At 38.4% G+C, this 12,649-nt stretch overlaps 1 protein-coding gene and 1 long non-coding RNA gene across 2 annotated transcripts in view; one reads left to right on the top strand and one right to left on the bottom strand.

The window, feature by feature from the left end:
* Positions 1 to 12,649, top strand: part of LOC114645819 (myosin-6) — a 50,422-nt gene that overhangs the window by 885 nt on the left and 36,888 nt on the right. Inside the window, exons 2-10 of the mRNA XM_028793684.2 lie at positions 2,399 to 2,542; positions 3,090 to 3,246; positions 4,193 to 4,220; positions 7,478 to 7,583; positions 7,662 to 7,754; positions 7,839 to 7,902; positions 7,995 to 8,093; positions 8,236 to 8,339; positions 11,655 to 11,793. Of these exons, the coding sequence (XP_028649517.2) occupies positions 2,399 to 2,542; positions 3,090 to 3,246; positions 4,193 to 4,220; positions 7,478 to 7,583; positions 7,662 to 7,754; positions 7,839 to 7,902; positions 7,995 to 8,093; positions 8,236 to 8,339; positions 11,655 to 11,793 (934 nt within the window). The remainder of the gene's footprint in view (positions 1 to 2,398; positions 2,543 to 3,089; positions 3,247 to 4,192; positions 4,221 to 7,477; positions 7,584 to 7,661; positions 7,755 to 7,838; positions 7,903 to 7,994; positions 8,094 to 8,235; positions 8,340 to 11,654; positions 11,794 to 12,649) is intronic.
* The window catches only part of LOC127526572 (uncharacterized), a 150,616-nt gene that overhangs the window by 105,272 nt on the left and 32,695 nt on the right, over positions 1 to 12,649 (bottom strand). The gene's annotated exons all lie outside the window — the stretch shown is intronic.

Here is a 12,649-nt window from a genome sequence, read left to right as displayed (position 1 = left end):
TTCAGGCCATAAAGACTTATACTGTAGATAATAAAGTTGTTTTGATCTTAGCAAAAATAAACTCTTGCTTGCGGCATGCTGTGTCTGCACAGGCATATCTAAAGATTTAACACTTCTAAGGTCAACAGGGACAAATAATTACTCCTTTACATCCAATTTAAAACTAACTAACATCTTTGCTGATTATTGTGCACTTGGCCTTTATCTAAAACAGATGATGTGCAGTTTTTGACGTACAGCGCTTGACTTTGGGAGCACAGGCCGAGCAGGTGGCCCTTTCAGGGTCACATTGTGATTTCTAAGCAGAAACTGAACTGGTGGCCTTGTGGTTTAAAGTCCATTCCTCCCTACAGCCTCCACAGGCCTTAAAGTGATTTAAACAAGCAGCCTTCCTTTCTGGCGATAAAAAGCATCACCATTGTTCTGCAAGTTCAGCCATGCTGTTAGCTGTCATTTTATAATTCCTGAAGCAGGAAGGAGATTTTATTGCATGCTTTAATATGTTGTATTCCTTCATTTCATGAAACCTGTAATTCCCATTTAGGTTGTGGTATCCTACTGGTATACGTATAAGAACATAAGAAATATGACAAACAAGAGGAGACCTTTCAGTCCATCAGGCTCGTTTGTTTAGCCGCTCTGTCCCAATACCTCATCCAGTCACAGTTTCTGCTTCAACTACATGTCTTGGAAGTTTGTTTCAGTATATTTCTTTTCTAATGGAATATCTTTTTATACCACTTTATTAAACTGTGACTTATCAGCCATTTTTGAATTATCTGGAGTTAAACTTTTTATCGGGTGGCCCAGTGGCTTCCACTGCTTCAGCACAGCATCACAGTTCTGTTTTTTATGCTGGTCGTGTTTCTGGCCGCGTTCTTCTTACGTCTGCTCTGATTCTTCTCTGAATAGCCCAGTAATACCCCTGTGCACCTTCAGTTCATTTGTAAGTCTCACTTGCCCAGTCAGGAGGTGTGAATGAGTACGCCCTGCAATGAACTAGCGCTCCCGTGACGCCTCCCCAATCCTGAACTGATTTAAATGGTTTAGAAAATTAATACATTATTTTTTTATTTTGTTATGCTGATAATTTGTTCCTGTGTTTTGTTAATGTGTCTTGTGGTAGTATAATTTCTAAATAATACCACATAAAATAAAGACTGATTGATGAACTGTGTGTCCCTTGTGATAGACTGGCTTGGTGCTGCCTTTTGCCCAGTGCTGCTGGCACGGACTCCACCTTCCCATCACCCCGTAGTGGAAAAACTGGGTAAAAAAGAGCTGGCAGATGACTGATTGTACATTTAATGTTAATTTCAAATTCAAATTTTTATACTGTTATATAATACTGTATATGAGTCTTAGTACACATTTTTCCTGTGCTTGCAGGAATTAAAAGGTGACATATAAGGATTTCAACAAGCCAGATATTAAGATGTCAAGCGTTTAAGCACAGCTATGAATATACCAGCTGATTTAATTTTTTCTTTAGATTTATCTAAACTATTAGGTTTTATTTCTTCCACATACAGAAACAAAGCCATGTGCAGCATTTTTGTAGGGTTGTTAATTCTTAGTGGGAAAAGGCAAATAAAAACGCACGTGAAATTTTGCTTCTGTCTTAGCTGCCATGAGAACACTGTCCTTATTCTCTTAATAAATGAAGTGAAAATTTGCAAAACCAGTTCATCTCACTGTACACCAAAATAACTTTTTGGGAAGTAACATTCAAATAATCATTATAACAAATTCATACACACAGGAACAACTTTAAACTGTTTGATAAATTCCTCTCATGCAGCACAGTGGCACAGTGGGTAATGCTGCCTTACACCTCCAGGGACCCATGACTGAACCTGGCATTGACTCTGAGTTGTTTATTCATTCTCATATCTTATGTATGAGTTTTGTCACACTTTGTTTGGTTCCCCTCACATCCTAAAGATGGAAATGTGGCTCTGACAGACTGAAACTGACGCTGGCAGGATGGGCTTTGTGAGTGAGGAGGACATGTCAAGAAGTTGAGACAGTCACTCAGATTTGAGCTCATCCGTCCGTGGACACAGAAATGTTTGAAGTCCTAGGCCCAGAGCCTTAAACACTACACATCACTGTCTGGAAATAACATTAGCCTTTGATAAAAATAAAAAGAACAAAAGCTACCAATATTATATACAGAAAAGTACTTAGTTACATAGTTCTAATACACCTGATTAACTGAGGCCCATTGTCTTATAAAATTTCACGGGTGATGCCAAGTAAGTAAGTAAATAAATGCATTTGGTAAATCTGGTAGAAGGTCTATGGTACCTGGGGGAAGAAATACTAATAGGCTGATAACGGGCCTTGTTTATTTGCATTTTATAGTTTTTCATTTGTCTGTTTGATGTTTTCACAGACTTTAACAGTGAAAGAGGCTGATGTGCATCCACAGAACCCACCTAAATTCGATAAGATCGAGGATATGGCCATGTTCACTTTTCTGCATGAGCCCGCAGTGCTGTTCAATCTCAAAGAGCGCTACGCCGCCTGGATGATTTACGTAAGTCTAAACAGAGGTTTGTCACAAGAAATCACTTCTGTGGATAACAGATGTAACATTAGTAGTGGAATTTCAGAATCTTTAATGAAAATCTTTGCTATCCTCAGATACTACTGGAGAGCTCTGCAGCGCAGTGGTTCTCAAACTGTGGGGTGGGCCCCCCTAGGGAGGTGTGAAGTAACAAAAAGGGGGGCGCGAAGATGTGAAAAAAAGAAAACAAGAATCGAAAATATGAAAAATACATCTATTAAAACCAAAACAAATTAAATTAAACTACATTCTGGTATTAGAAAAATAAATATAGAGTTAGATAAATGTCGATAAAAGTTAAGTAGGTATAATAAAATATGCATCTATGATATTTCATTAATTAAAACAGAACAAATTGGTATTAGTGGGCTCCTTTCAAAAAAACGTTAGGAGGCGTGATTAAAATTGTTATGAAAACTCGGGTCACAAATACTTAAGGGTTGAGAAACGCTGCTGTAGCTGTCTTTAGCTTCCAGATGAAACATTTAAATAGCTGTGGTGTCGCTTCTCCTTACAGACTTACTCTGGGCTGTTCTGTGTTACTGTGAACCCCTACAAGTGGCTACCTGTGTACAATGCAGAGGTGGTCAACGCTTACCGAGGCAAGAAAAGGACTGAGGCCCCTCCTCATATTTTCTCCATTTCAGATAATGCCTATCAGTACATGCTGACAGGTAAGCCTTCATTTTTCTTACTGCCAGATCCTTTAATAAAAGGATATTTATTTTGCAATCATATAGACAAGTTTTCAAATTAATAACCAGTTTTAAAATCAATAATGTGTGACTGCCTCCTAGTTTTACCTAGTTTAGTGTTTAAGATATCTTTTGTAGTGAGACTACATAAACTGTATTACATAACAATTGACAAAATATTATAACAACCTGGGGGCTGTGGGAGACGGAAGAATGGATTTAGCCGCTTTATGCTGATCGCTGGTGAGTAGACTATTGCCAGCTTTGACGCCAATTTTGCCATGCTGCTCAAGTCTTTATCTGTGGCTCACTCTTCCAGCTGCTTTGTCCGCTCAAAACATGCTGCCTGGCTTTGCTTCCCTACGCTCATTTTGGGTCAGAGGCAACCCCTATGCTGCACTGTTCCCCTGCTCACTAAGAGCCAACTCAAGCCCAGGGTCCAAATCCGAGGCTTGTCAGCAGCCATGCATCTGGGGCAGTGGAATTTAACAGTTGGGAGGGCTGTATCTGCACAATCCCCCCACCTGCTGCTCACAGGGCTGCTTTTAAACTGGCTTCTCCTGTAGTCCCATCCCCTTGAGCAGTCCGTGGCCTCCTGAGGAGCATGTCCCTCACAGGCCTGGACCCTCAGGTTGCTATGATATTTTTGATTTGACTAGCACATATTCCAGGTAGCTATCATCACACTTATGCAAAGAAAATATCTGGATTAATATGAAAGATGTTACATTATTAACACAAAGTAATATTTCACCCAGGTTTTTGCTAAACAGTTCACTTTGATGTGAGCATATTAGGAATTCCTTTAATTATAGTAGCTAGAAGATAATATTAATTGACTACGCCATTCCTTAATTTATTTAACCTTTACAAATGATTAGAAAAGTTACAATTTAATATACACTTATTTAATCCTTTTTTTCAGACAGAGAAAATCAATCTATTCTGATCACGTAAGTATCATCCTGGAGCTACAGGGCCTTACAGCTGCTGGGGACAGGACAGCATACTGTATATGGTACCTCTCTTTCCTCACATTTAAGATGTTAGTTTAGAGAGTTCATGTTAAATAGCAGAAGAAAGAAAATCTGCGTTAAATGTTGAGTCCAGTCTGGTAACAAAATATACTTCTGTATACATGACAGTCAAGTTTGAGTAGAAGTACGAGGTGTGGCAGGCCAAATGAAAAAAAATTGTGAGCAGGAATCAAGCTGAACTTGAGTTATTACTACATATCATTAATTCTTAAAGATATTTTCTTACTCCTCTTGGTCTCAATTTTTCAGTATTTTATGACGTTAAGCCGTTATGCCATACAACAAAATTGCCATGCCATTTTGTAACCTGCATAATCTAGACCAGGGTCGCTGCTAGGGTTGGGCTGGAGCCTGTCCTGGCTAGCACAGGGTGCAAGGCAGGAACAAACCCTGGACAGGGCTCAGCAAAATCACACATTTTATATTTATTATTGTATATATCTGCTAAATTAATATATCTGCTAAATTATTATATGCATAGCTGAACTCCACAGTGTGATCACCGCTACAGCATGTAACCTCATACTTCTGAAGCCCTTTCTAAAACATATTACAAGGTATACAACCACAAGCTTTTTCCAAGTATACAAAGAACATGCAAAATGAATTGTCATGTTACTTTGAAACCTTTAACATCTGCATGGATGAAGAGTTGGTCCACTATTACCTGACAAAGACGGAGTCTGCATTGTTTCTTCTGGTACCAAGCATAAGCTATCTGACGCAATCTCCATTAAAGTAGCCCCAGCATTGACTTTACTAGGGATGCTGAGGAGTGTGATCCCTCAGAAAATTTAACACACCCTCTTGTTCACCTTTTTAAAAATGGTGACAATCACTCCTGAGGCACTATCCCTACATTCCACACAACATTAAAGAGGGGTGCCAGCCAATAAAAAAACAATAATATTCAGTGCTTTCAGCATCTTTGATTGGCTCTCATCCATACCTCCAGTTTTGCCACTACGGAGATCTTTAATCACCATCGTGACCTTAGCCTCAGAGATAAACTGACCAACCAGCTTTGAAGTTTATCAAACTGCTCTTTTCAGCTTTTACCAATATCCTGATTTGTAGACTACTTTTGGTGGTAACAGTCCAGGTAGATGCCCAGTCTACCTTTTCTGCATTCTCCAAAACTAATCCCCCTTGGTCTCGCAAGCACAAAGGATTTTGCGTCAGTCACTACTGTGATTGTTACCTTCTTAACCTCTGAGTTTCTCAAACCAGCATCTGTACTGCTAAAACACTCAACTTGAGAGCTTCCCTTACTGCTGGTGTCCACCTTGCCATGACACAGCAACACCAGCCCTCTTGGCCACAGCTCCTTGCATCTACCTCTTCTACTGAGTTCTTGAAAATGGTCCACCCAGACCCACTGAACGTTATCTCTCCTAAGATGCAGGAGGTCAGAGCTGAACTCATCATAAACAAGCAATTTTGCAACACCCACTTGACTATACCAGTATGCACTCCATCCATCGGAGCCAGTTCACCACTTAGTGGGCACAAGTTAACCGTACAGTACCTCTTTTTACATGAGCATTAAAAACATGCAGTCTCAGATCTAGATGTCATGACAATAAAGTCGATTATTGATTTTTAACCCTTGGTACTCTGGTATCAAGAATACTTACTAGCATCCCTGTGTTCGAACATGATGTTTGTTCTAGACAGCACAGAAATCCAATAACAATAAACCAGTCAAGTTCTAATTGGGCAGTCATGTTCCTCCATTTGTTTCTATCATTCACCATGGCAACATTGAAGTCTCCTGGTAGGAGTACAGAATCAACAGTTAGTACATTTTCGAGCAAAAAAACAAATGTCTCTAAAAAGACTAACTTACTCTGAATAGTTGTTAGGTGCATATGGACAACTGCTAGACAATTCGTCTTGAAGGAAACTTGAAGTTGCAAAGGGGTGACAGTCCTGCCCACTGGAGCAAACTCCAACTGTAAAGTGTTTAGTGGTTTTTGTGAGCATCCCCACACCTATCAAAGGCCTCACCTTTGGAACAACTCGACAGTAGGAGGAGAACATCCTTAATTGAGAAGTCTCTATCCAGAGCCAAAACAGTTCAAATAGGTAAACCTGACAGTATTCAGCCCAGAAATATCTTTGTGAATTTCCCCTTGGTATTAATAAAGTATCTATCTATCTATCTATCTATCTATCTATCTATCTATCTATCTATCTATCTATCTATCTATCTATCTATCTATCTATCTATCTATCTATCTATCTATCTATCTATCTATCTATCTATCTCAGACTTTTAACTTCTTACACAAGCTCCATTCCGGCCCACTGCAGGACTTACATTCCATCCATCCATCCATCCATTTTCCAACCCACTGAATCCGGTCACAGGGGTCTGCTGGGTTTTATGTTAATTGCATAATTATTGTTCAAGTGATCAGTTCCATTTGTTCACATTTTTAGTATGTGTGTTCACAGGGTGCTTCCACACTGCTGCATTTTCATTTAAAAAAGAAGACATTCATCTTTGTTGTTCCTTTTCATCCACACTACCTCAAAACAGAGATTTTTGAAAATGCCCTTTAGTGCTGTACGTGGCATAGTAACGTGAATGTGTGAAAATGTCACACTCTGATTTGTCTGTGCTTATTATGTAGCCCTTCTTTGACTGGATCCTGCTTATTACAACATTTAAAACCCTTCACAGAAGACAACCATATTCCAACAAAGTGGACACAGAGGAGTTTGCCATCCATGATGCTTGTTGTATTGCTTACCTGTATGCGTCTAAATTCGATTTTGAATTGTCTGAGTGTTGCATGCGTGTGCAAAAGTCACATGTTGCTACAGTTTCGCAATAAATTCCGTGGCAGGTGATTTTTCAGCTGATGCACGCATACCCAATCCAGGCGAACATCTATGTCCTTTTCGTGTGCATGGACATACTTACGTAAAATGATATGAAAACGCTATTGGTGATAGCCATTTTCAAATGAAAAACTAGTAGTGTTTTTCATTTATGGATACAGTTTATACTGATTTTGTAATAAAATTTACATTGATTGTTAATTGAGCAACTATACTTAGGACAGGGTGGAGTTAGGCCATAAGATGTTATTTGAGTTACCATAGATTTCTAATTCATTTAACAAAAGCCACCACAATTCATAAAACTTATTATTAATTCACAGTGGAGAATCTGGTGCTGGGAAGACTGTAAACACCAAAAGAGTCATTCAGTACTTTGCTAGTATTGCTGCTGTAGGTGCGAAGAAAGATTCAGCCGCCTCCAACAAGGTCAGTTTGCTCAGAGAGGTAACTAAAGTGTGCTTTGGCAGGGCGACATAACTGAAAGTTGTATCTGTTAAAACACAGGGGACCCTGGAAGATCAAATCATTCAGGCCAACCCAGCCCTGGAAGCCTTTGGTAATGCCAAAACTCTCAGGAATGATAATTCATCTCGTTTTGTGAGTATCTAGATCATATTTTTCTTCCTGCTTCGAGTTTGAAAATATCTTGGCTATTAACTTTTCTTTTTCATCATTCCCAAGGGCAAATTTATTCGAATTCATTTTGCAGCTACTGGGAAGCTGGCATCAGCTGATATTGAAACATGTGAGAATTATGTTTTTTTTTTTAATTCCCTCTATGTTATACTGACTCTTGTCTAAATTTCACATGATGACATTTATCTGTTTCATGCTTAGATCTCCTGGAGAAATCTCGTGTGATCTTTCAGCTCAAGTCAGAGAGAGATTATCATATCTTCTATCAAATTCTGTCCAACAAGAAGCCAGAACTTCTGGGTCAGTGCCCACCCCACGTGAATTAAATAAAAAAGGACGGGTGCTTGGGGAAACTACCAAAGACATTGGCAATAGCATTAATAGGCTTTTACTGCATAAATACAGACCATGTAAAAATATCTTTTTGCTCATTATTTTACAGAAATGTTACTAATTACAAACAACCCATATGACTATGCCTTCATCTCACAAGGAGAGGTCACAGTGGCCTCCATCGATGATGCAGAGGAGCTGATTGCCACTGATGTAAGTTGTTCATACAAATGTGACAGTAAATGAATTAAACAAAAGAAAACATTATGCTTTCTTTGTGTCATCTATTCATTTCATTGTTATGGACACTGCATGACCCAAAGGGCAATAGCTTGACAGATGTTGCTGTGAATTCTTTGAGAATGTTTTCCCTTTTTGTGGATGAACTGATTCCAGATTATTCTTCTGTCCCCTAAGACATACAGTAGTACTTTTTTAATCTTACACTACAATTCCAACTTGCTGATATTTGGGTAGCATGACAGTAGAGTAGCTAATGTTGCTTTTTCTTTACTTTGGGCACTTGGGTTTTATTTGCAGTCTCATTATACTGTTTATGTGGGTTATGAATGATCTCCCATGTTCATATAAGACAGTACTGGCCCAATATGAAGGCGTCTGCATGATTGTGCATTGTCATAAACCTGGGTCCTGCCTAGAGTTGTTTCCTGTTTTTCAGATAATGCTTCTAGAATTGAATTTGGCTCCTCAAAGCCTTGAAACAGAATAAGTGGTTTCCAAAAACAGAGGAGGGGGCAGATGTTGTCTTGCTCCTTCTATGCACATAAGCTATATTAGTTATATTAGAGATACACTACTTCTGATATCTCACTACTTGGTCAGTACTATATAACCATTTTCATAATGTGTCACTTTAAACATGTTATCCTGTCAGCATAAACCATGTCACTTTATTTTTATTATTTACTTTAATATTATGTCACTTTAGTATCTGTTACTTTATTATAATATACCACCTGTCGCTTTGGTAGTAATGTTATTTGCACAGTTCCCATTGCACTGCGATCATTTTAGGCGCCATCTACATTACCTGTATTGAACTGTAAGATTACAACCCTAGTGTACTGTACTTGTTTAATGTTATTTTTATGGTGTGTACTTAAACGTTTATATACAGTATAACTTGGTTTACTTGTTATTACATTTATTTACCTCGGGATCAATAAAATATCTATCTATCTATCTATCTATCTATCTATCTATCTATCTATCTATCTATCTATCTATCTATCTATCTATCTATCTATCTATCTATCTATCTATCTATCTATCTATCTATCTATCTATCTATCACCTTCATATGGTATTTTTATAATTAGGGTTAGCTTTAGGGTAGGGGATAATAGCATTACTGCCCAGCCCTGGCTCGCTACACTCCTATTAAAAAATAATTCAATCTTATTTAAGACAAATTATCTGGAAAATAAAAACTAATTAATAAATAACTAAAAAAATAAAGAGCAACTCTTCCTTAAATAGATAAATAAATAAATAATTAATTGATATTGAAAAATTCTTAAAATACTTATGTTATTATTTTTCATTTAGTCCCCCCCGGATCGTATGTTCCCAAAGGGTTAATCCAATCTCTCGCCCTTCTCAATTTAATTATTTTGGTCCAATTCGTATTCTGCTCTAACCCAAACATGACTGGTTGATGCCCGGTTAGGGTTAGGGTTAGGGTTATAATTATAGTGCCTTTTCATATCTAACTGTCTATCTGGTAGTTTTCACTGTAATAATGTGATATGGGAAAAATTCATTAGTCTTCAGAAGTGAACCAAAGGACAAATTTTAATACCAATTCAGAAGCTAATAAACATAAAATTACATTAGTTAAATTGTTACATTAGATTATTTTAAAGGGAAACTGTCATTTTTTTCTATCTTTTAATACTAAAAATTACTTTCATGTGGGTGCTTTCAGAAAATCATGTTGTGAAATGATGGACAGCTAGCCCATCCCCAAACCACCATGTTGATTCCTGGGATTTTGTGTTCTTCCCCTGTGGAAGAAAGCCCCCCGAGGAAGACATTAATAGTTCAATCAGTTACATTTTTATTCAGTCACAGATGAGTACCTGGATTCTACGTTGCAAGGCAGAAGAGCAAAGTTAATTTTTTTTTCTATTGGCTTTTTCTTCTTCCTCCCCATTCCCCTTATTTATTAAAAAAAACATAATATCCTTAAGCATTTTATTTTTATTACATTAATGGGCCATCTGTTCTTATTTTTTTCACTTGTCAGATAGACCCTAAGGAAGGAATGGTCATCTTTCTTGTGTCAAAGCGATGTGTTCCTAAGAAACTGGAAATGGTCCTAGGTCAGCTTACTGCACCCTGTCTATGACAGACACCTGTATGAATAACCTGCCGTTATAGCAAAGCGGCTTTGTCAGCTGTTAACCCTTAGTAGTTTGTAAGCTGTTCATTTTTCTTTCACACCCCTAATACTAGATCAGTGATGTCAACAACCCGTTCTGTTTTGGGGATTTATAAAAAAATGGCTGCATCCTTTGACTATGTGATATTTTACAATGCACCCACATGAAAGAGTGCTTATCGCTATTAAAAGATGGACAAACATGACTGTTCTCCATGAAGGGCACAGTGATAACAGTAGGCACTGCTGTCTGGGTCACAGATCAGGGATGTATACTGGGATTACTGTAACCCAGAGTCAACATGATATGACTGCAACATGATTTAATGGATACATTATATTCAAGCAATTAGTGAAGCTTAATCAATTTTATTTGTTTGGGAGATGAAGCTGTAGAAAGTTGACTTGATTTCCATTTAATTCATTTGTGATCTAATTCCAATAATAATTTATTTTGCTATTTTAATAGCTTGGACCACCTGATGGCAGGTTTAGAGCCATCTTTTTAATGAATGTGAAAGATGTATGTTAATCTTGGCGTAAAACCTTCTAGATCAAGGATTGACAGACTCCTAGGCGTCCACTGCGTTTGGTGAACCAACGTGCTACTAAAAGTGCATGAAGGGATAAATGAAAATCCATGCAGAGTCCTGAGGAGGCTTTGCCAAGACTAAAAAACTGAGGCTTGGACTGAACTCTCTGTTTTCTCTAAAGTGTGTAAGGGCACAAGACCACTCTCTGCCTGTCCAGGACAAATATACTGTAGATACAAAGTGTTTTAATAAAACAGAGTATATTGATGGGCCACATAAGAGAATAAAACAACACATAAGATTATTTTTGTGTATTAACAAACAAAAAGAAAAGGTAATTGCCCTAGGAAGTCCATGTGTACAAATAATTTTCCTACCCTTAAAGCAGATGGTAGCTAGTCAGCTTTCTTCTGAAAATTTAAAAAGGTCAAGTATTCACCCATTTGTTATCCTCCAATGTTCCTCCCACTACCAACCCACCATATTACTGTTGTTCTCTTAACCTTATGCTAAGTGTCTGACACGTTTCTGAGCTCCAGCATAGGTAAATGGTGACTACTAGTGTCACAGAATTGTTCTGTTTTCTTTCAGAGTGCTTTTGATGTGCTGGGTTTTACTCAAGAGGAGAAGAACTCTGTGTACAAGCTAACTGGAGCTATCATGCACTATGGGAATATGAAGTTCAAGCAGAAGCAGCGAGAGGAGCAGGCTGAGCCTGATGGTACTGAAGGTCAGTTTCCATCCACGCTGCTGAGCAGTTCATAGTATTGCTACTATTTACAGATCATTTGAATAATCCATCCATCCATCCATTTTCCAACCCGCTGAATCCGAACACAGGGTCACGGGGGTCTGCTGGAGCCAATCCCAGCCAACACAGGGCACAAGGCAGGAAACAATCCTGGGCAGGGTGCCAACCCACCGCACGACACACACAAACACACCCACACACCAAGCACACACACTAGGGCCAATTTAGAATCGCCAATCCACCTAACCTGCATGTCTTTGGACTGTGGGAGGAAACCGGAGCGCCCAGAGGAAACCCACGCAGACACGGGGAGAACATGCAAACTCCACGCAGGGAGGACCTGGGAAGCGAACCCGAGTCTCCTAACTGCGAGGCAGCAGCGCTACCACTGCGCCACCGTGCCGCCCCACATTTGAATAATTCTTAAGTAAAATGCTTTAGCTCGTGATTTGGAATTCTACAGTAAGTAGATGCTGAGGTAAAAACTATTACAAGGGAATTTACAGCTATACTGTAATTTAAACTGCAGCCAATAAAAAGTCTTGCTACTAAAACACTGCACAAAGGAGGTCCAAATGTCAAACAGTTCTGGCACAATAATTAGGAAAAAAATGTAATTAGATTTGAATATGTGAGTAACCTCATTTTTGTATTAATTATTCAAAATGTTTACTCATTAACGGCAAGAATATAGACAACAAGTGTTTTAAAAGGTTTACATCTCCATCTGTGAGTTGACAAAATGGGCAACACTGTTTTTGAAATTAAGAAAGTATGAAACATCTTGGCTGAAATGATGTTTACCTCGAAGGGGTTTCTGCTCTGTTGTCCTTTT

The sequence above is a fragment of the Erpetoichthys calabaricus genome, chromosome 2, assembly GCF_900747795.2.
Source record: "Erpetoichthys calabaricus chromosome 2, fErpCal1.3, whole genome shotgun sequence".
Lineage (NCBI taxonomy): Eukaryota > Metazoa > Chordata > Cladistia > Polypteriformes > Polypteridae > Erpetoichthys > Erpetoichthys calabaricus.
The sequence above is the reverse complement of the archived record's forward strand: the minus strand, read 5'-3'. Positions and strand labels throughout refer to the sequence as shown.